The sequence below is a fragment of the Nerophis lumbriciformis genome, linkage group LG08 (assembly GCF_033978685.3).
Source record: "Nerophis lumbriciformis linkage group LG08, RoL_Nlum_v2.1, whole genome shotgun sequence".
NCBI lineage: Eukaryota > Metazoa > Chordata > Actinopteri > Syngnathiformes > Syngnathidae > Nerophis > Nerophis lumbriciformis.
In genome coordinates, this window is record NC_084555.2 from 10,974,859 (window position 1) to 10,996,999 (window position 22,141).

General features: G+C 37.6%; 2 protein-coding genes across 6 annotated transcripts in view; one reads left to right on the forward strand and one right to left on the reverse strand.

The window, feature by feature from the left end:
* tmem234 (transmembrane protein 234) lies at nucleotides 1-7,869 on the forward strand. Its single transcript, XM_061968263.2, has 5 exons — nucleotides 1-262; nucleotides 545-696; nucleotides 772-838; nucleotides 5,685-5,777; nucleotides 5,942-7,869. The coding sequence occupies exons 1-5, from the start codon at nucleotides 250-252 to the stop codon at nucleotides 6,031-6,033; spliced, it is 417 nt and encodes a 138-aa protein (XP_061824247.2). The 5' UTR covers nucleotides 1-249; the 3' UTR covers nucleotides 6,034-7,869.
* dcdc2b (doublecortin domain containing 2B) overlaps nucleotides 7,825-22,141 on the reverse strand; it is a 24,882-nt gene continuing 10,565 nt past the window's right edge. The window contains exons 4-14 of one of the 5 annotated variants that reach the window (XM_061968262.2): nucleotides 20,964-21,034; nucleotides 20,764-20,895; nucleotides 20,548-20,682; nucleotides 20,413-20,452; nucleotides 15,096-15,161; nucleotides 13,782-13,950; nucleotides 13,604-13,713; nucleotides 8,473-8,541; nucleotides 8,312-8,392; nucleotides 8,162-8,248; nucleotides 7,825-8,094 (exon numbers count right to left, since the gene is read on the reverse strand). In XM_061968262.2, the coding sequence (XP_061824246.2) occupies nucleotides 8,011-8,094; nucleotides 8,162-8,248; nucleotides 8,312-8,392; nucleotides 8,473-8,541; nucleotides 13,604-13,713; nucleotides 13,782-13,950; nucleotides 15,096-15,161; nucleotides 20,413-20,452; nucleotides 20,548-20,682; nucleotides 20,764-20,895; nucleotides 20,964-21,034 (1,044 nt within the window). In that variant the 3' untranslated portion in view covers nucleotides 7,825-8,010. Of the gene's footprint in view, nucleotides 8,393-8,472; nucleotides 8,542-13,603; nucleotides 13,714-13,781; nucleotides 13,951-15,095; nucleotides 15,162-20,412; nucleotides 20,453-20,547; nucleotides 20,683-20,763; nucleotides 20,896-20,963; nucleotides 21,035-22,141 lie in introns of all 5 variants that reach the window. The other 4 variants (XM_072913638.1, XM_061968260.2, XM_072913637.1 and 1 more) reach the window with 4 other exon arrangements.

Genomic DNA, 22,141 nt, shown 5'->3' on the forward strand with positions numbered 1-22,141 from the left:
TACGCTGGGTATAGCCAACTGACATCTTTTTTTTACATTTAGCGCTAAAAAAAATAAGCACACTTCTACGTGTAATCCTATTCTGTGTTATATGTTGCACGATTTCACCAAGAAAAAATCCTAGCTTGTGAACCCGTTCTCAAACAATGGCAATAAAAAACTATTCTGAATTCTGATTCTGAAACACGTTTCGCAAACACTTAGTAGCAGTCTTTGTCTTGAACGCAGCCCGTCCCGGAGTTTGTTACGATGGTGACGCTGGGTAAGTAGCCAACTGGCATTTTTTTTTTTTACATTTAGCGCTAAAAATAAGCACACTTCTACGTGTTTACTGTTGAGGCTATTGTAGTTAACCAGTAATAAGCGTGTTAACATTATCTTTCGTTTCATAAAACCATTAAACAAAAGCTAGCATTGTAACTTCCGTGCTACGGAAGTCAACTGGCCACACCGGAAGTTAGCTGTCACGTGTACATAGAAATGATAAAATGGATATAATGACATTATTTCCACTTTTAAGTGACTAAATGTAAATGTGTTGCAGTGGAGGTGTTGAACCTCCTGCTGGTGTCCGTGTTGTGGGGCTGCACCAATCCATTTCTAAAGAGAGGCACAGAAGGTATCGAACATGTCTCCAAGTCCAATAAAGTCTCTCAGTTCCTGGCTGAGGTCAAATTCCTCTTCCTTAACGTCAAGGTAAACATTTAACACGAAATATTCCACACTTGATGTTGTGTGATGATCTGAAATATATTTCCTCTCCTCCCTCAGTACTTAATCCCGTTTGTACTGAACCAGACTGGCTCATTGGTCTACTATTACACACTCTCCACCACAGGTGAGACTCCCATTACTCCTGTAGCATTCAAGGCTAACTAAGGCCCCGTTTCCACAAAGCCGGATAAAGTTATCCAGGGTGAATCCCACCTAACCTTATCCTTGTCCACACACAACAATACCACTGTTTAAAACCCCCTAACCCCCGTGTGTCCTTCTGCGCAATACGCATGCGCGGAAAATGCATACGTCATAGTCACCTCCAGTGTTGCTTTGTGTGCAAGTTCTTAAATTTAACTTATCTGAACAATATCCAGTGTTGTGGTATTTCAATTACCCTATTTTTCGGATGATAAATCGCATTTTTTTTCATAGTTTGGCCGGGGATGCGATTTATACGCGATTTATGTGTGAAATTATTACCGTATTTTTCGGATTATAAATCGCTCCGGAGTATACGTCGCGCCGGCCGAAAATGCATAATAAAGAAGGAAAAAAACATATACCGTATTTTTCGTAGTATAAGTCACTCCGGAGTATAAGTCGCACCGACCGAAAATGCATAACAAAGAAGGAAAAAAACATATATAAGTCGCACTGAAGTATAAGTCGCATTTTTTGGGGAAATTTATTTGATAAAACCCAACACCAAGAATAGACATTTGAAAGGCAATTTAAAATAAATAAAGAATAGGGAACAACAGGCTGAATAAGTGTACGTTATATGACGCATAAATAACCAACTGAGAACGTGCCTGGTATGTTAACGTAACATATTATGGTAAGAGTCATTCAAAAAACTACCGTATTTTTCGGAGTATAAGTCGCACCGGCCGAAAATGCATAACAAAGAAGGAAAAAAACATATATAAGTCGCACTGGAGTATAAGTCGCATTTTTTGGGGGAAATTTATTTGATAAAACCCAACACCAAGAATAGACATTTGAAAGGCAATTTAAAATAAATAAGGAATAGTGAACAACAGGCTGAATAAGTGTACGCTATATGAGGCATAAATAACCAACTGAGAACGTGCCTGGTATGTTAACGTAACATATTATGGTAAGAGTCATTCAAATAACTACCGTATTTTTCGGAGTGTAAGTCGCACCGGCCGAAAATGCATAACAAAGAAGGAAAAAAACATATATAAGTCGCACTGAAGTATAAGTCGCATTTTGGGGGGAAATTTATTTGATAAAACCCAACACCAAGAATAGACATTTGAAAGGCAATTTAAAATAAATAAAGAATAGTGAACAACAGGCTGAATAAGTGTACGTTATATGAGGCATAAACAACCAACTGAGAACGTGCCTGGTATGTTAACGTAACATATTATGGTAAGAGTCATTCAAATAACTATAACATATAGAACATGCTATACGTTTACCAAACAATCTGTCACTCCTGGTCGCTAAATTCGATTAAATCTTATACGTCTAGTCTTTTACGTGAATGAGCTAAATAATATTATTTGATATTTTACGGTAATGTGTTAATAATTTCACACATAAGTGGCTCCTGAGTATACAGTAAGTCGTACCCCCGGCCAAACTATGAAAAAAACTGTGACTTATAGTCCGAAAAATACGGTATACGTCGCACTCTAGTATAAGTCGCATTTTTGGGGGAAATTTATTTGATAAAATCCAACACCAAGAATAGACATTTGAAAGGCAATCTAAAATAAAAAAAGAATAGTGAACAACAGGCTGAATAAGTGTACGCTATATGAGGCATAAATAACCAACTGAGAAGGTGCCTGGTATGTTAACGTAACATATTATGGTAAGAGTCATTCAAATAACTATAACATATAGAACATGCTATACGTTTACCAAACAATCTGTCACTCCTGATCGCTAAATCCGATGAAATCTTCTTCCTCGTCGCTCCTGGTATGCGCCGCTCCCTTTCTTTCTGCTGCTCGATCGCCGTTTTCTGCAGCATATTTCACTACGTCCGGCTTGTAACCTGCAGTATATGATTTCCTTTTCGGTGCCATTTTAGTTCAGCCCTTCTCAGTTTTTATAAGTTACCGCCAATGTTGAAATAATCCATTTTAATAGCTACGGATGTAGCAGCAGGTAGCATCCCATGACCCACAATGCACTTCTGCCATGACCCGCCCCCCGCCGAATTCTTATTGGTTGACCTGTGTGACGATTGCGGCGGACATTTGCTTCGTCTCTTACGTGAATGAGATAAATAATATTATTTGATATTTTACGGTAATGTGTTAATAGTTTCACACATAAGTCGCTCCTGAGTATAAGTCGCTCCCCCGGCCAAACTATGAGAAAAACTGCGATTTATAATCCGAAAAATACGGTAACACATTACCGTAAAATATCAAATAATATTATTTATCTCATTCACGTAAGAGACTAGGCGTGTATCAGCAATCGTCACACACACGTCAACCAATAAAAATTTGGCGGGGGCGGGTCATGGCAGAAGTGCGTTGTGGGAAAAAAAAGATGCTACCTGCTACTACTTCCGTACCTATGAAAATTGATAATTTCAACATTGGCGGTAACTTATAAAAACTGAGAAGGGCTGAACAAAAATGGCACCGAAAAAGGAAATCATATACTGCAGGTTACAAGCTGGAAGTAGTGAAATATGCAGCAGAAAACGGCAATCGAGCAGCAGAAAGAAAGTTTGGTGTAAGCGAGAAACTTGTAAGGGACTGGCGAAAAGCGGAGGCTATTCTTACTGTAATGAAGAAAATTAAAAAAGCTAATCGCGGGCTAAAAGCTATGTGGCCACAGCTCGAGGAACGCATTCACAAATGGGTGCTCTAAAACTGCCTTTCAAATGTCTATTCTTGGTGTTGGATTTTATCAAATAAATTTCCCCAAAAAATGCGACTTATACTCCATTGCGACTTATATATGTTTTTTTCCTTCTTTATTATGCATTTTCGGCCGGCGCGACTTATACTCCGGAGCGATTTATAATCCGAAAAATACGGTAACTGGAATCCAGTGTGCTGTGGGGCCCTATTGTAGTGAATCACACCTGAGACATCATACATTAATCAAATCTTTATTAGACACGTAAACAATGTGATAAAGAACATGTTACATCAATCAATCTCGGGATCTAGATATCTGGTCAGGACACTCCTCACTCCTTCATTGTCCATTCGTTTTTGGTGACTTTATATACTCTGGACCTAGACGTTGAGTCCGTGACATACATGGCGGACAATAACTGATACAGTCTGCTTTGCCAGTCCAAATGCATTCGTCGTTTTCTGCGACGGCCAGGTAATTAATACAAAGCACATGCTACCTTTTTTATCACATCCACGGGAGCCCGCATTATCGTTGTCTCTCTTTTGACAAATGGACAAAAATTTTCGGTAAGAGGAATCACAGCTGACCCGGACATTGAAAAGTTCTCTTGCCGTCTGAGAAGTGTTGTATCCCAAATAGCTGCAATCGCTTTCTCTTAAGGTATTCATGTGTGATTTCCACAAGCGTCTGTACATGTAGAAGAAGGAGAAACACGGGCATGTCTGGATGACTCGCCTCCATATTTCCATTGGTTAGCTCCGAGTTACGAAACTGCTTTATTATGAAGCTGGCTGGGGCGCGTTCTTTCTGACGTCACTTCCTGTGTGGGGCGCGGTCTTTCTGGCGTCACTTCCTCTCCCAACTCAGTTTGTAAACGATCAATGAATCCATACAAAGCTAAGAGCCGGAGATTCAAGAAATACACGGCGCACTTACCCGTGTAAAAATTTGTCTGAGGAGGGGAACCCTAAACGATGGTTTAGTGTGGCTGAAACGGGGCTTAGGCTAAATAATTATCCGTTTAAGGGGTTAAGCGACTTAGTGTAGACATAGCCTAAATGCCACTTTTTGCTAGGCAGACTTCATATGGCTCAATATAAACTTTTCCAATTGACACAAACTAAAGAATTTACTGTATCATTTGTTTATTACTTGTCCTTGCAAACTCCACATAAATGTGCTCTTTGAACCTGAATCTTTTCGATAAGTCATCATTTTATTTCATTGACAAATTATTTTTTTATTTTAGAAATATATTTTCTTTAAATGTAATATTTAATGTACATTTATGTGACTGTAAATGTGTTGCAGTAGAGGTCGCTGAGTCTAAAAAATATATAATAGAACAGCATATTTGTATCAGTGGACTAAGGCAATGTTATTTATTTATATTAAAAAAAAACAATTATTTGTGTTTATAGGATCAGTGGACTAGGGCAACGTTATTTATTTATATTTTAAAACGTTTTTTTTATTTGTGTTTATCTATTAACAATATTTCAAAAAGTCATATAATTGTCAATTATTATACAGAATTTTGTACATATTTAGCAGATGCTGTTCGCATCAGGCCCGTGAACAGGTTTTATCCGGCCTGCGGGATGAGTTTGCAAAGTATAAAAATGAGCCAAAACATTTTGAATGAAAAAAAACTGCTGTTCTAAATATGTCCACCAGATGTTGCAATAGTAATTCTTTGTATCTTTGTAGAGATGCTACATATGTTAAAAAAAGCAAAATAAACCACATGATGTTAGTGCACCAGTTGAGGAAAATGAGCAAACTACATAAATAACATCCTGTAATTTGATTTTGATATTTTTTTTATCTTGATAGATTGAAAATTAACACCAATGAGTTGACTGATGAACATTATCACATATGTTCAGAAAGTATAAATAACGACAAATAAAAATAGAATACTATTAACCACAACATGTAAGTGTAAAAAAATACCAACAACATTATGATTTATACATTTTGTGTACCAGGAAAAGTGTATGATTAATGAATCAAATTGATTTGTTCGTGTATTTATTTTTTAAGCAATTGCAAAATATATTTTTATTATGTTTTTTTTTCTTGTCCCGCTCATGCAGACTTGTCATTTGCTGTGCCCGTGTCCAACTCTCTAACCTTACTGTGTACTCTGCTCACTGGCAAGTTACTGGGTGAAGACTTTGGAGGCAAACGTGAGTCCATCCAGTCCTGAAGCATTAGTTTGTGTTGCCACAAAAAAAAAACATCAAACATCATTCGTCTCGTTTTATTGCTTTTAGTAGAGCGCAAATCTAAACCCGAAGCACTTTTTTTTTTCTTCTTTAACCTCATTTTTTCTTCTTACGTCTCTTTTCAGAGGCTGTCGCTGGACTGTTCCTCACCGTGTTTGGCATTACTTTGTGTGTCATAAGCTCCATAGAAGACACTGGCACTCAGCCTCCGTCCTGATGGCAACTTTTAAATGCAACTGCACTATTAGCGCTGATCTGGCCACTCAAAACGTAAATATTAATTTCTGGCAAGGCCACACTACTCTTCAATGTTTACTTACAAACTACGGAAAAAAAACATATCAGTAAAAATGTTCACATTTCAAGAATTACATTTCCAACTAGAGAAAGCCTGTTGTGACTAAGTTGTAGTTTTATCTGCCCATATGCTAACATAAGTACGCCATAAGTGAGTGTAAAACATACATCTTTTGTAGTACAAGCTTTAGTAGGTCTCTCACACACACACACACACACATTAACTACGGTCGTAGAGGAAGTACCATTAAAAAAATAGCTACTACCGTAAATAAACCAGAAGTTACTCACAAGTTACTGAGTAAATGACTAGTTTTTTCACTCAATAGTTACTTTTTTTACTTTTATTTGAGTCACATTACTCTAAAGCAGGGGTGTCAAACGTACGGCCCGCGGGCCTGTTCAGACACGCGAACAGGTTTTATCCGGACCGTGGGATGAGTTTGCTAAGTATAAAAATGAGCCGAAATTTTTTAATAAAAGAACCGGCTGTTCTAAATGTGTCCACTAGATGTCACAATAGCAATTCTTTGTATCTTTGTAGATGATGCTACATATGTAAAAAAATAAAATAAACCACTTGATTTTAGTGCATCAGTCGAGGAAAATGAGCAAACTACATAAATAACATCCTGCAATTTGATTTTGATATTATTTTTTTATCTTGAGAGATTGAAAATGAACACCAATGAGTTGACTGATGAACATTATCACATCATTTATTCAGAAAGTATAAATAACGACAAATAAAGATAGAATACTACTAACCGCAACATGTAAGTGTAAAAAAAACCCAACAACATTATGATTTGTACATTTTCAGAAAGTGTTTGGTCTATTTTTAAACAAAGAAAACAATCTGAAATTGTCTTTATTTTTAAGTTATCGTGCCATGATTTTACCAAATCTACTCCCACTTGGGAGTAGATTTTTCTCCATGTGGCCCCCCATCTAAAATGAGTTTGACACCCCTGCTCTAAAGTAACAGTACTCCTACATGAGTAAAATGTTCGACTACTCACTCTACCCACCTCTAGTTTATGAATGTATTTATTTTAAAATGTTATTTCATGTTTTATTACATGATGTTGAGCACTGAAATGCTCCATGAATATCATTTTGGAAAATATATTTTCTCACTCTAGTTTTGAATGAACCCCAAAAAACAGAGTTAAAAATAATATAAGGAATGAAGAAATCATCTTTTCAACTAATATAAAAAAAGGTTCCTTTTTTAAAACGCAACTTTCCTGGTCAAATAGAGGTCAGTGCTGGTGCGTCTATTGAAGTCATTAACATTCATGGACTGACTCCCAATGTGTAACAATATTTCTGCGACTAAACAAACTGAGACGGACACGTCCAGAGAGGCGAAGGGAGGCAAGTTCACGCAGGGTTCACTCCCACAATTTATGGAGCTCCTATAGAAACGTATTTGCCTGTTAACTTTGCACTTTCACGCGCCCTTGAGACTCCACCATGTGACCACCATCATTTTATAGGCCTTCAGAGACTACCGTACATACTGATGAGCAGCTTTGAACAGGTCGCTGTAAACATGCGGTGTGGGTTTGAAGGAATACTTCGCATATTTTGAAACTTTTACCTCTTAGTCAATGTCAAAAGAAAACCGCGTAATCCGTGTGGATTGAAAAATGGACTCTATCATGACGTCATTGACCATATCTACATGAAAATAAATGTCGGGAAACACATTAAATGCAACACTTTTAATTTCTTGTTCAGTCATACTGTCCGCTTTGAATGCACTTCCTGTTGTGTTTGCTTTACCTTTTATTGACATTTTAATTTAAAAAAAGAAAAAAAACCAATATATTATATTGATATTAAGTGGCTCATTAGCACAGTTTAATTGAAGCACAATCAAAAATATTTATTATGACGATGTGACATCTTTAATTACGCCTCCCTGGTGGTGGTTCGTTGCTACTGCATCTAATGAAGCGTCTTTTGGACCCTCCTGCAAAACAGACGTGAAATACACACTGTACATTTAAAAAAAAATAAAAAAATCCCCATTTTAATACCTTATCATCCTGATGCTCCAAGTTGTTTGCCTGAATTTCTCTGGAAGAGTTGGGCGAGGACAAAGTTATCTTGTTGATCCCAGGCTCCTTGAGTGGAGACATGAGCGTTATAGGCTTTAGTCGTTGACAATGTGACGTGTGTATCTGTACCAAATTTTCAGTGTTAAACTCCTCTTCTGTGTCTGGTGTTATAATCTTTTCCGCCTCGTCCGGGTCGGAAGGCAGCAAAACCTGTAAGAGGACAAAACATGCAGCACAACATTCAATGCAGAACTTCTTGGATAGGAGACATGTGCTTGTGTCCGACCTACTTTTAGTGTGTTGTGCAGAACGTCGTTTGCATTGTTCAGCTCCTCATCCTCCACTATTTCTGCGACTCTCTTTAGAATAAACATACTTATTTTAACATTGACTGATAGCTCACTGGACAATTCATTAGTCCCACCTGCACATGAAAATGCATGCAAGAGGTGGGCTAAGGCCTGCCACAATTGTGCAAGCATAAGCACATACATACATGTGGCATACTATTATTTCTGCGATCGCTTCCCCCACCAATGAATGATTACCACCACCTTGCAAAATAGAAAAAAAACTAAGAGACCCAAAATAATGAATAAATCAAAAAGCCACAGTGCACTTATTAAAGCACGAGCATGTACAGTACACATGCGCAACATACATGGCATAGCACTAATTCAATCACTCCTCCCACCGGTTGTACTACAATGATAAACACCACCTTGAATCATAGACATAAAAAAAGACTTAAAATAATCCATAAATTAAAAAACCACTGTACACTTACATGCATGTGCACATGCACAACAGTTACGACATATCAGTAAAATAAATACATTTTCCCACCGGTTCTGAATAATATTTGGCATCTTGCATCATAGAAGTAAAAAAAAAACTCCAAATAACCTACAGGTCAAAAGCCACCGTGCACTTCCTCAAGCACCAGCATAGCACGACTGAAAATCCCATGTGCAACAGACATGAGATATCACTAACTAATTAAATAATTTAACTATACCTCTTCCCACCGGTTATAAATTACTGTATTTTTGGACTATAAGTCGCAGTTTTTTTCAAGAGTGACTTGTGTGAAATTATTAACACATTACCGTAAAATATCAAATAATATTATTTAGCTCATTCACGTAAGAGACTAGACGTATAAGATTTCATTGGATTTAGCGATTAGGAGTGACAGATTGTTTGGTAAACGTATAGCATGTTCTATATGTTATAGTTATTTGAATGACTCTTACCATAATATGTTACGTTAACATACCAGGCACGTTCTCAGTTGGTTATTTATGCCTCATATAACGTACACTTATTCATCCTGTTTGTTCACTATTCTTTATTTATTTTAAATTGCCTTTCAAATGTCTATTCTTGGTGTTGGGTTTTATCAAATACATTTCCCCAAATAATGCGACTTATACTCCAGTGCGACTTATATATGTTTTTGTCCTTCTTTATTATGCATTTTCGGCCGGTGCGTCTTATACTCCGGAGCGGCTTATACTCCGAAAAATACAGTATAAACTCCCCATTGAATCATAGATAAAAACAAAGAGACTTAAAATAATCCACAAGTCTGAAGCATCAGTGCACTTCCTGATAAATACCACCCTGAATCATAGACATAAACGAAACTTCCACAAAGTCAAAAGCCACTGGACACTTTCTGTGAATGTGCACATGCGCAACAGATGCAGCGTATAACTAATTCAATAATTATTTCTACCAGGTACAATGATACACACTACCTTTAATCATAGAGATGAACAAAAAGACTTAAAATAATCCAGAAAAAGTCAAAAGCTACTGTACACTCTCTCTAGCATGAGCATGTTCAACAGATACGACATATCACTAATTAATTAATTCCAACGGTTATTTAAGATAAACGCCACCTTGTGGAAATTCTTCAAATAATCTACAGTGGGTACAGAAAGTATTCAGACCCTTTACATGTTTCACTCTTTGTTTCATTGCAGCCATTTGCTAAAATCTAAAAAGTTCATTTTATTTCTCAATAATGTACACTCAGCACCCCATCTTGACACTTAAAAAACAGAAAGGTAGACATTTTTGCAAATCTATTAAAAAACAAAAACTGAAATATCACATGGTCATAAGTATTCAGAACCTTTGCTGTGACACTCTTATTTAACTTCAACATGCTGTCCATTTCTTCTGATCCCCCTTGAGATGTTTCTGCTTTTTCATCGGAGTCCAGCCGTGTTTAATTAACTGACTGGATTTGATTAGGAAAGGCACACACCTGGCTATATAAGACCTGACAGCTCTCAGTGCATGAGGTCGAAGGAACTGCCCAAGGAGCTCAGAGACAGAATTGTGGCAAGGCACAGATCTGGCCAGGGTTACAGAATAACGTCTGAAGCACTCAAGGTTTCTAAGAGCACAGTGGCCTCCATAATCCTTAAATGGAATAGTTTTCGGACAACCACAACTCTTCCTAAACCTGGCCGTCCCGTCAAACTGAGCAATTGTGGGAGAAGAGCCTTGGTGAGCGAGGTAAATAATTCAAAGATCACTGTGGTTGAGCTCCAGAGATCCAGTAGGGAGATGGAAGAAAGTTCCACAAAGTCAACTATAGCTGCAGCCCTCCACCAGTCAGGGCTTTATGGCAGAGTGGCCTGACGGAGCCTCTCCTTAGTGCAAGACATATGAAAGCCTGCATAAAGTTTGCCAAAAAACAAATGAATGACTCCCAGACTATGAAAAATAAGATTCTCTGGTCTGATGAGACCAAGATTGAACTTTTTGGTACTAATTCTAAACAGTATGTGTGGAGAAAACCAGGCACTGCTCATCACCTGCCTGGTGGCAGCATCATGCTATGGGGGTGTTTTCAGCTGCAGGTACAGGACAACGGGTTGCAATTGAGGGAAAGATGAATGCGGCCAAGTACAGAGATATCCTGGAAGAAATCTTCTTCCAGAGTACTCAGGACCTCAGACTGGGCCGAAGCTTAACCTCAATGTCTAATCTATCTCACCTCATGCCCAACACTGGAGGCCCTAAGTAGCTCCTTCAGCATTAGACTGTTACATCCACAGCCATAAGACTTTACAACGCACTTATGTGATTACTGTGACGTTTTTTTTTGTGGTGTGCAATATTCTATCAATACATATTAGTGAGCAATATGTAGTATTTATTAAATCTTTTTCATTTTCATTACACTTTACTTCTGTTAGGGTGTGTAAAAACCTGCACTGCAACAACATAAGTTCGCCATTGTGGGATAAATAAAAGTCTATCCAATAAGACAATGACCCTAAGCACACAGCTAAAATAACAAAGGAGTGGCTTTGGAACAACTCTGTGACCATTCTTAACTGGCCCAGCCAGAACCCTGACTTAAACCCAATTGAGCATCTCTAAGGGAGACCGGATAAGGGCTGTCCACCAATGTTTTCTATACAGCCTGACATAACTGGAGAGGATCTGCAAGTAAGAATGGCAAAGGTGATCCTGGTGTGAAATGGCTGTACTAACTCAAAAGGGTGTTTCTACTCAATACTGAGAAAATGGTCTGAATACTTATGACCATGTGTTATTACCAGTTTTTCTTTTTTAATACATTTGCAAAACATTCTAAATTTCTGTTTTTTTCTGTCAAGATGGGGTTGTGAGTGTTCGTTAATGAAGAATAAAACAAACATTTTTGCTTTTAGCAAATGGCTGCAATGACACAAAGTCAAAAGCTACTATACACATTAAGCACGAGCATGTGGACACAGCATAGCACTACATTAAATAACTCTTCCCACCAGTTATAATGATAAATGCCACCTTGAATCATAGTTGTCAACAAAAAGACCTAAAATATTTCACTAAATCAAAATTCCACTTCACACTTGCAAAAGCACGCGCAACGGACAAAGCCTAAATCACTCCTCCCACAAAGTATGAATGATAACTGCCACCTTGCATAATGTAAATTAACAGAACAACTCAAAAATAAAACCACAGTGTCAAATTGCAGGAATACAGTATTGCACAATCAAATCATGGCACATGTAAACACCATTGACGCTTTAGAGCAGTGAGTAAAAATATGCACAGTATATAATGTATAAACTAAGGCTGCCAAACTAACGTGTTAAAGCATGCACACCTCTCTGTTATGAAGGCGGAGAGAGCCATAGTTGAACTAGCATGTACAATCCCTATCAACTTCACTTACAGTCGTGGTCAAAAGTTTACATGCACTTGTTAAGAACATAATGGCATAGCTGTCTTGAGTTTGCAATCATTTCTACAACTCTTGTATTTTTGTGATAAAGTGATTAGAGCATATACTTGGTCACAAAAAACATTCATGAAGTTTGGTTCTTTTGTGAAATTATTATTTTTGTTTCATCTGACCACAGAACTTTCCTCCAGAAGGTCTTATCTTTGTCCATGTGATGTCAGATGAAACAAAAATTGAGCTGTTTGGCCACAATACCCAGCAATATGTTTGGAGGAGAAAAGGGAAGGCCTTTAATCCCAGGAACACCATTCCTACCGTCAAGCATGGTGGTAGTAGTATTATCCTCTGGGTCTGTTTTGCTGCCAATGGAACTGGTGCTTTACAGAGAGTAAATGGGACAATGAAAAAGGAGGATTACCTCCAAATTCTTCAGGACAACCTAAAATCATCAGCCCGGAGGTTGGGTCTTGGGCACAGTTGCGTGTTCCAACAGGACAACGACCAAAAAATGGTAAAGGAGTGGCTAAATCAGGCTAGAATTAAGGTTTTAGAACGGCCTTCCTAAAGTTCTGACTTAAACCTCATAGAACATGTGGACAATGCTAGAACTTGAATACACCTCACGGTGATGCTTGGACACGTCATCAGTGATAAACCCGGCGTCATAGGGTGTTTCGGGTCTTTAATCATCAGACACCCTCACCCGGGCGACCCAGCCGGGGGTAATCAAACCCCGGCCTGTGTCCCAAGTAGCGCACCACGGATTCCCCCTACGGATCCACAGCCACCGTCCATGTCAGAAAACCAACAAAATGAACTGAACTGCACCAATATTGTCAAGAGGAGTGGTCAACAATTCAACCAGAAGCTTGTGGATGTCTACCAAAAGCGCCTTATTGCAGTGAAACTTGCCAAGGGACATGTAACCAAATATTAACATTGCTGTATCATGTATACTTTTGACCCAGCAGATTTGGTCACATTTTCAGTAGACCCATAATAAATTCATAAAAGAACCAAACTTCTTGAATGTTTTTTTGTGACAAACAAGTATGTGCTCCAATCATCCATCCATCCATCCATTTTCTACTATGTAAACTTTTGACCACGACTGTATATGTTAACAGTTTGACAGCCCTAATATAAATATGTTGGTAATGTAATAAACAGGAAGTAAAGAGGAAAAGTTAGTAGTAAACCTGATCAACAGGAAGTTCCGTGGCTGTATTTTCATCTTCCTGCACCTCCTCGGCTCCTCTGACCTCCTCCCTCCTACTCCGTGCTCCTGGTTTAAAAAGGCTGCGATGGGCTTTAGATGTAAAACACAAAGTTACCATCGCGAAGCTGAGATGCAAAATGAGTGAGTGCGCATCCTACTGTAACTGTTTCCATTGCTGAGGGGCGGTTTCGGGGTACCTCTTGTTTTACGGCTCCTGGCGGGCTTGGTGAAGAACATGGAAGCGTCGTCTTCTCCGTCTCGAATGTGTTGTTGCTGCTGCTGAGGAGCTGCTTCGTCTCCGGTCGACTTCACCCTCCGCCCATCTGACTGAGAGGGAACAACACTTTTGTGTCCTGTGGTGCTGGACTTTAAGGGCATACTTGCCAACCTCGAGACCTCCGATTTCGGGAGGTGGGGGTTTGGGGGGCGTGGTCGGGACGGGGGCATGGTTGAGGGCGGGGGCGTGGTTAAGAGGGGAGGAGTATATTGACAGCTAGAATTCACCAAGTCAAGTATTTCATATATGTATATATATATATATATATATATATATATATATATATATATATATATATATATACTGTATATATATATACATATACACACACATATATATATATACACACACACACATATATATATATATATATATACTGTATATATATATACATATACACACACATATATATATATATATATACACACACACACATATATATATATATATATATATATATATATATATACATATATATACATATACATATATATACATATACATATATATATCTATATAATATATATATATATATATATATATATATATATATATATATATATATATATATATATATATCCTGAAAATATGCAAACATAACTGTGTTTAGATAATTGATACTTCAAACTTGCATAAATAAATCTTAAGGAATATAACATAACTTGGCTTCTGAGAGCTTCAAAATGTAATGAATAAAATGCTAAAGTTGTTGATAAACAAGCAATTATTTTAATAATTAAATATGGTAATTTTAAATGAATTATTATGATCATTTAAAATTAATGATTTCCAATATGTTTATTTTAATGTATAATTCTATGGCTGGATGTAATAAGGAGTCAGAAAAAATACAAATAATTAATTTTGATGTTTTTAGCAAAATATAGTAAAAATGTATTTATTTATTTTATTTTTTTTTTATTAATAAATATATTTATTTTTAGGTAAGACAATGTATCTCTAGTCTGGATGAATATAGTTCTTGTCACCCCTGTTGTCATAAAGAAAAGGCTGTCCTCACTCAGGTCCGCATGGAGCTGGAGGGGGCGTGGCCTCCAGCTCCGGCTGAAAATCGGGAGATTTTCGGGAGAATATTTGTCCCGGGAGGTTCTCGGGAGAGGCGCTGAATTTCGGGAGTCTCCCGGAAAATTCGGGAGGGTTGGCAAGTATGTTTAAGGGACACCATTGTCCTTACCTCAGGGGAGTTTAGAAGGGCGGAGTCACTACACTGGTCTTCTGGACCGCTTCCTGGCTTCTTTTGCTAAAACAAAACTCCATAAAGTTACTGAAGAAAGCAGACAACCCCCAAACAAAACATCATAGTTTTCTCCAAGGATATCAGAGATGAAAATAGCACATACTAAACATCCAACCAGATGCAGAGTTCTTTACATCTTGCATCTACTACTGGGGGGTACTTTCACTCAATCTTGAATCGCAATCTAAAACAGGGCCCACAAGTCTCATGCTCTTAACAAGATTTTCAATGCTATTTTTAAAAATGCTTAAGGACCCATAGCGTCCACCTAAACCAGACCTGGGCAAATTAAGGCCCGGGGGCCACATGCGGCCCGTTAACCTTTTCAATCTGGCCTGCCGGACATTTAGACATTCCCAAATAATTTTTTTTAGATCTTTAAGATGGAAAGTGTAGCTGCCATTATGATGTGCAGTCATGTTTTCTAATGACCGTAAGTCTTCAACTATACAAAGTAGGGATGTCCGATAATGGCTTTTTGCCGATATTCCGATATTGTCCAACTCTTTAATTACCGATACCGATATCAACCGATATATACAGTCGTGGAATTAACACGTTATTATGCCTAATTTGGACAACCAGGTATGGTGAAGATAAGGTACTTTTAAAAATAAATAAATTAAAAACATTTTCTTGAATAAAAAAGAAAGTAAAACAATATAAAAACAGTGACATAGAAACCAGTAATTAATGAAAATTAGTAAAATTAACTGTTTAAGGTTAGTACTATTAGTGGACCAGCAGCACGCACAATCGTGTGTGCTTACGGACTGTATCCCTTGCAGACTGTATTGTTATATATTGACATACAATGTAGGAACCAGAATATTAATAACAGAAAGAAACAACCCTTTTGTGTGAATGAGTGTAAATGGGGGAGGGAGGTTTTTTGGGTTGGTGCACTAATTGTAAGTGTATCTTGGTTTTTTTATGTTGATTTAATAAAATAAATAAAAAACCCGATACCGATAAAAAAAAAAAAAACGATACCGATAATTTCCGATATTACATTTTAACACATTTATCGACATCTCTAATACAAAGTATTTCAATGCTTGGAATCTGCGCTTTTGGATGATATACCAGTTACTATGGTAATATAATTAGTTACTATTGACATCTAATTAGTTGCTATGGTCATCTAATTAGTTTCTATGGTCATCTAATTAGTTTCTATGGTCATCTAATTAGTTACTATGGTCATCTAATTAGTTACTATGGTCATCTAATTAGTTACTATGGTAATCGACATCACAGCAGCTCAGACGAGGCACCAAGCAGTGTTGGGTGAAGGAGATTTTCACAACAAAGTTCTAAAGCTTAGTGATGTGAATTGTAGGTGGGTTTATTTTGTACCCTTCGTGTTCATATTTAACTGTTTGTTGCATTTTTGTTGCGTTTCACTTGATTGTAAAATATGTCGATCGAAAAGGGGTGTGACATTCATATTTTGTCAATATTCAGTGTTTTATCGTTCATAGAAAAAAAATTAAATTCCATTACGTTTTTTTAAGGCGGTCTGTCCTGACGTTTTTAGCATTCAATCAGACATTATTGTGAGGTTTTGTATTAGTGTTCCTAAAAATAGATATACCGGCCCCCAGACACATTTTTTTCTCTAAATGTGGCCCCCGAGTCAAAATAATTGCCCACGCCTGACCTAGACGAAACTTCACTAACTAGTTTGATTTATGTATTTTTTGCTCCTGAAAGGAATCTAACAGACGTTTCCCATTATATCAATTTGTTTTTGAGTAATCGGTAGATAACTAACTATACTTGGAACGTCCCCTTTTTCCATCACCAGACTCTTGGTCTGACTTCATCTACAGAACTGGAGCCCATTTGACCTCATAGGCCGGGTGAATAAAGGCATGTAAAAGTACTATTTTGATCACCTAATTGCATGTTTTTTAACCACGGTCCATGATAACTTCAAAACTTGTATGGTTAACAATATGAGCAAAAAAGAAATATTTAAAAGAATGGCCTTTATCAGACTTCACTGCTCTTCCCTCTCCTCTTCCATAGACACCATAGTAGGGTTGGTGATATGGCTGAAAACTGTATCACGGTATAATTGTTTTATATCGGGCGATATCAAAAAGTATTGATATTTCTTATGACCCATGCAAGATAAGGAGAAAAATATATTAAGTGTTAACATTTTTATTTCAAATGTAACCTTCCTCTGATTATAATCGTTTCAGCTATCAAGGCAGAAAGGGAAAAAATGTCAACACAACCATGGAAAATTACGGAGCCCCTAAAGGTACATGGGGGAATACTTTTTTGTTTTTTTATTATTTTTTAGACATGTATCTCGTGCGCACGAGAAACTTTTTATAAAGTTATCCAAAAAAATAAAAATAAAAAATAATTCTTTTTTTTTTTTTTTTTTTTTTTAGACATGTATCCCGTGTGCACGAGATACATGTCTAAAAAAAAAATTAAAAAAAAAAAATTGTAAAAAAAAAAAAAAATTCCCCTATATCCCTTTAGGGACTCCATAGAAAGCCCTCAATGTAAACTAAATTGTAAAATCACATTGAACAGTTAACAACAACCTCTTAAATCAGGAATACGTAAGAAATGCTTAATAATGTGTAACAAAATAGTGCAAAGTGTGAAAATGTAAAGACAGAGAAACCTAAGAACTGTTTTCTACAGGTTTAGTGCCAGGAAGTTACAGCAGTGCTCTAAAGGGTGAGCGTTGCTAAGGTGGTATGGTATTACCGGGACGAGCACCTTGCACAAGGTCCATTTTAAAAACAAAAACTGCCATACCGTCGAGGTGACTTTTCCGGTTTTATCAACAATTTGGTCGCTCTCTGCAGCACAAGACAACAAGATGGCGCAACCAAACTTGGTAGTAATCATGTAACGGTGATCACAGTCAGGAAAATAAGATTACTTTAAACATGTTCGGTTTTATTGATTTCTGTTCTTGTAAAGATGGAGTTTGTTAAAGGGTAAGTGCACTTTTTTTGGAATTTTGCCTTCAACATCTAAACACCTCCATTAAGGTTTTATATTCATGATGTAAGTATATATGTAATGTAACAGGAACATGTATAATACCATTGAATATTTACATATTTTGATCATGTAAGCATACGCGGCGCATTAATTTCAAAAACGCATCACAACGTATGCTTTTTTTCCCCAACAACATAACTGATTACTGCTCAATGCAGACTTCATGAGAGCCAACAAACACATTAAAACATCACTTACTGTACAAGGTCTGCTATCACTAGGATGCCGACTGATAGAATCTTGTTGTATTCCTGTTTAGATGAAGAATGACTCATAATCCTCGCAAATAAAAGAGAGGTGGAGCCAAGCGTCTTTTCATGTCAATCTCGCCATTAACGGGTCTAAATTGACTGTGAAAATGTACCAACTTGTTGAAATTTGCCTCAGCCTTCTTCTATCCACTTGAGATGCATGATTTATGATCTACAATACATTTGCAAGGAGCAGGGAAGCGAGGAAACAGCTGACCACTCAATGATGTAAACATAGCAGCATAAATATAAATAGTTTGTCTGCGTTAGCGCTTATAATAACAATATCACTAATACTTGGTTAATATTCAGGTCACGACATGTAAATGGAGTATTTTTTACTCTTTTTGGATGGTTATTTATTGGTTTTAATGGGCGGAATAGAGGATCTTGCATCGGCTCCGCTGTAAGCTGACTTTTATTTACGTTTATCTACAAGTTAGAATGCATTAAAAAAAAATCCATCCGTCGTCATGTCATCATTATAATGATTGTGAACGATCAGCAAAATAAATAAAAAACTGCAGTTCCCCTTTCACATACTTGTCAACCTTGAGACCTCTGATTTCGGGAGGTGGGGGGTGGGGGGGGGCGTGGTTAAGAGGGGAGGAGTATATTTACAGCTAGAATTCACCAAGTCAAGTATTTCATATATATATATACAGTATATATAAGAAATACTTGACTGTCAGTGAATTCTAGCTATATATATATATATATATATATATATATATATATATATATATATATATATATTTTCAGTGTTCATTTATTTACACATATACACACACATAACACTCATCTACTCATTGTTGAGTTAAGGGTTGAATTGTCCATCCTTGTTCTATTCTCTGTCACTATTTTTCTAACCATGCTGAACATCCTCTTGGATGATGCATTCTGCTTGTCTCCTTGTTGTGTACGCAGTTGTGCACTGCACTCTCTAAAAGCCCTAGATGTTATTGTCACATATGCATGTACAGTAGATGGTAGTATTGTCTTGTTTAAGAGTGTCACAACATTGCTGTTTACGGCAGACGAACTGCTTTACGGTAGACGAAAACGTGACTGCTGTTGTTGTGTGTTGTTGCCGCGCTGGGAGGACGTTAATGAAACTGCCTAACAATAAACCCACATAAGAAACCAAGAACTCGCCCTCGATCATTGTACAGTTATAACGTCATTGGGCAGGCACGCTGTTTATATTGTGGGAAAGCGGACGTGAAAACAGGCTGTCGACACGTCACTCAGATCCGCCTGAATTTCGGGAGATTTTCGGGAGAAAATTTGTCCCGGGAGGTTTTCGGGAGAGGTTCTGAATTTCGGGAGTCTCCCGTAAAATCCGGGAGGGTTTGCAAGTATGCCCTTTCATGTCTCTTTTGTGAGACAAATATTGTGTTCCTTCGGCCAGGTTATTGTCATCTTGCCACTGAGGTTTCTGTTAAAACAGTCATTTATCCTGTGCTGAAAAGTCTCCATTAGAGTACATATTATGGTGTTTATTTCTCATTATTATTATTTCACTTTTTCTTTTCTTTTCACCTTTTCTGTTTTTTTATTTATTTAATTTGTTTCTTTCCATCATTTTGTACATAGTACACTATTTAAAATAAATGTTAAAAAGCCAGACAAAAGGCCTGTTTCGAGCTAGTGTTTATTTTGATGAACAAAACTGAGCATTTTTTCTCTTGTTTGGTGGAAAGTTGTACATCAAGTTATATATTTATATAATGTAGCTTTAATGTAGCAAGCTACTTTTGCCGTGTAGCTTGCTTACTACATTTTCCAAGTAGCTTACCCATCACTGCTCCTAGTTCTCCCCACCCCACAGAGCGAGGTAACTCCACCTCCTTGGCAGCGTTTGTTTGCAATGCAGCTCGTTAAGGTCATTTCAGAAACCACTGAGCGACAATACGGAGTAGCAATTGTAATATTCTGGGTGTATGAAATTGATTATTTACCACATTTCTCCTCAGCGTTCGTCTCTTCCCTGGGTAATACCTGCAGGGGAAAAAAACGCGGCATGTAAAGTATCGATGCATCTTTGTCATTGCCGTGAGAGGGAGGAAGTCGGAATAACCTTTACATAACAATACCTCTCGGTAGCTTTTGAGACCAGCAGCTCCACGTACGGAAGCTTCTTGAACCTCTCTGTTCCCACGGCAACGTAGCAGCGGCCGGTCTCCAGCTCCGCGCCTGAGGTCACCGTCACCCCTTCCACGGAACACAACCTGAAGAAGAATGGGCTGATCAAATTTCACTTCCGTATTGTTCGTTTTTTTCTGTATTCCGGAACATTGCGGGTCACTGACCTGCGCACGGCGCCGGTCCGTAAGCTGACCTTCTCGGTGACCAGACTCAGAATCTGCTCCAGGTCCTTCTGTATGCTGCGAGGAATGATGAATCGGAACGGCGGACACAGAGGGTCTCCGTTGCGGAAAACGCTGAAAGATTACATCGTCTTTTTTACGAATACTATCCGTGAATGTTAGATGAAGTCGCAGTTACTCACTGTATTATACACGGCACTGGTACAAACTTCCTCCATTTGGCGGACACGTTGGGCCTCTGGATGACTTTTCCCTGCAGGGGACATTCCACAAATATGTTTCTACCAACCAGTACAGTTGTTTTGTGTATTTAGCCGGGGGTCCTGATCCGATATTGATATTGATCCGCTATCAGCAAAAAAAAACCAAGTATCGGATTATCTCGGCTTGCATCTAAAATCTTTGATAGAAACGCTCCGATGCATGCAGTCCTGCAGCACGTTTACTTATACAGAGCTGGAGGACCAGTTAACATCTACAGTCATGGTCAAAAGTTTACATACACTTGTAAAGAACATAATGTCATGGTTGTCTTGAGTTCCAATAATTTCTGCAACTCTTATTTTTTTGTGATAGAGTGATTGGAGCACATACTTGTCGGTCACAAAAAACATTCATGAAGTTTGGTTCTTTTATGAATTTATTATGGGTCTACTGAAAATGTGACCAAATCTGCTGGGTCAAAAGTATACAAAATATATAATAATATAATAATGTAATATTTGGATCATTGGTGTTGTTAGGCCTATTTTAGGGGGGCTCTAGCCCCCCTAAAATATTCTTAAACCCCCCTAAATAATTTGGTGTTATTTTTATTTTTATTTTTTTACAAATACATATTCATTATAAAGTGGCCCGAATATGAGTTTAAATAAATAATCACATAACCTGTTATTATTCACCAGAGGTGTGGACTCGAGTCACATGACTTGGACTTGAGTCAGACTCGAGTCATGAATTTGATGACTTTAGACTCGACTTGACAAAATGTAAAAAGACTTGCAACTCGACTTAGACTTTAACATCAATGACTTGTGACTTCACTTGGACTTGAGCCTTTTGAATTGACATGACTTGACATGACTTGCTACTTTCCCCAAAACCCAAAGATGAAAAAGTTATTCGGGAGCGCTCCGTATTTTTCATTGTGTACTTGTCTATCAGCGTTGCGTGTGTCAGCTGGTGTGCTGTCAGTACAACAGCCAATCAAATTAGATCTACTTTATTTTCATCACACAGCATTCATCCAATCAAATTGCAGGACAACCAACGAAGAAGACATGTCCAAACCACACGCCAGTGAACAAAAAATGATACCTAAAATAATTTCGTTTGGGTATAAAAATTACGAGGTGGTCAA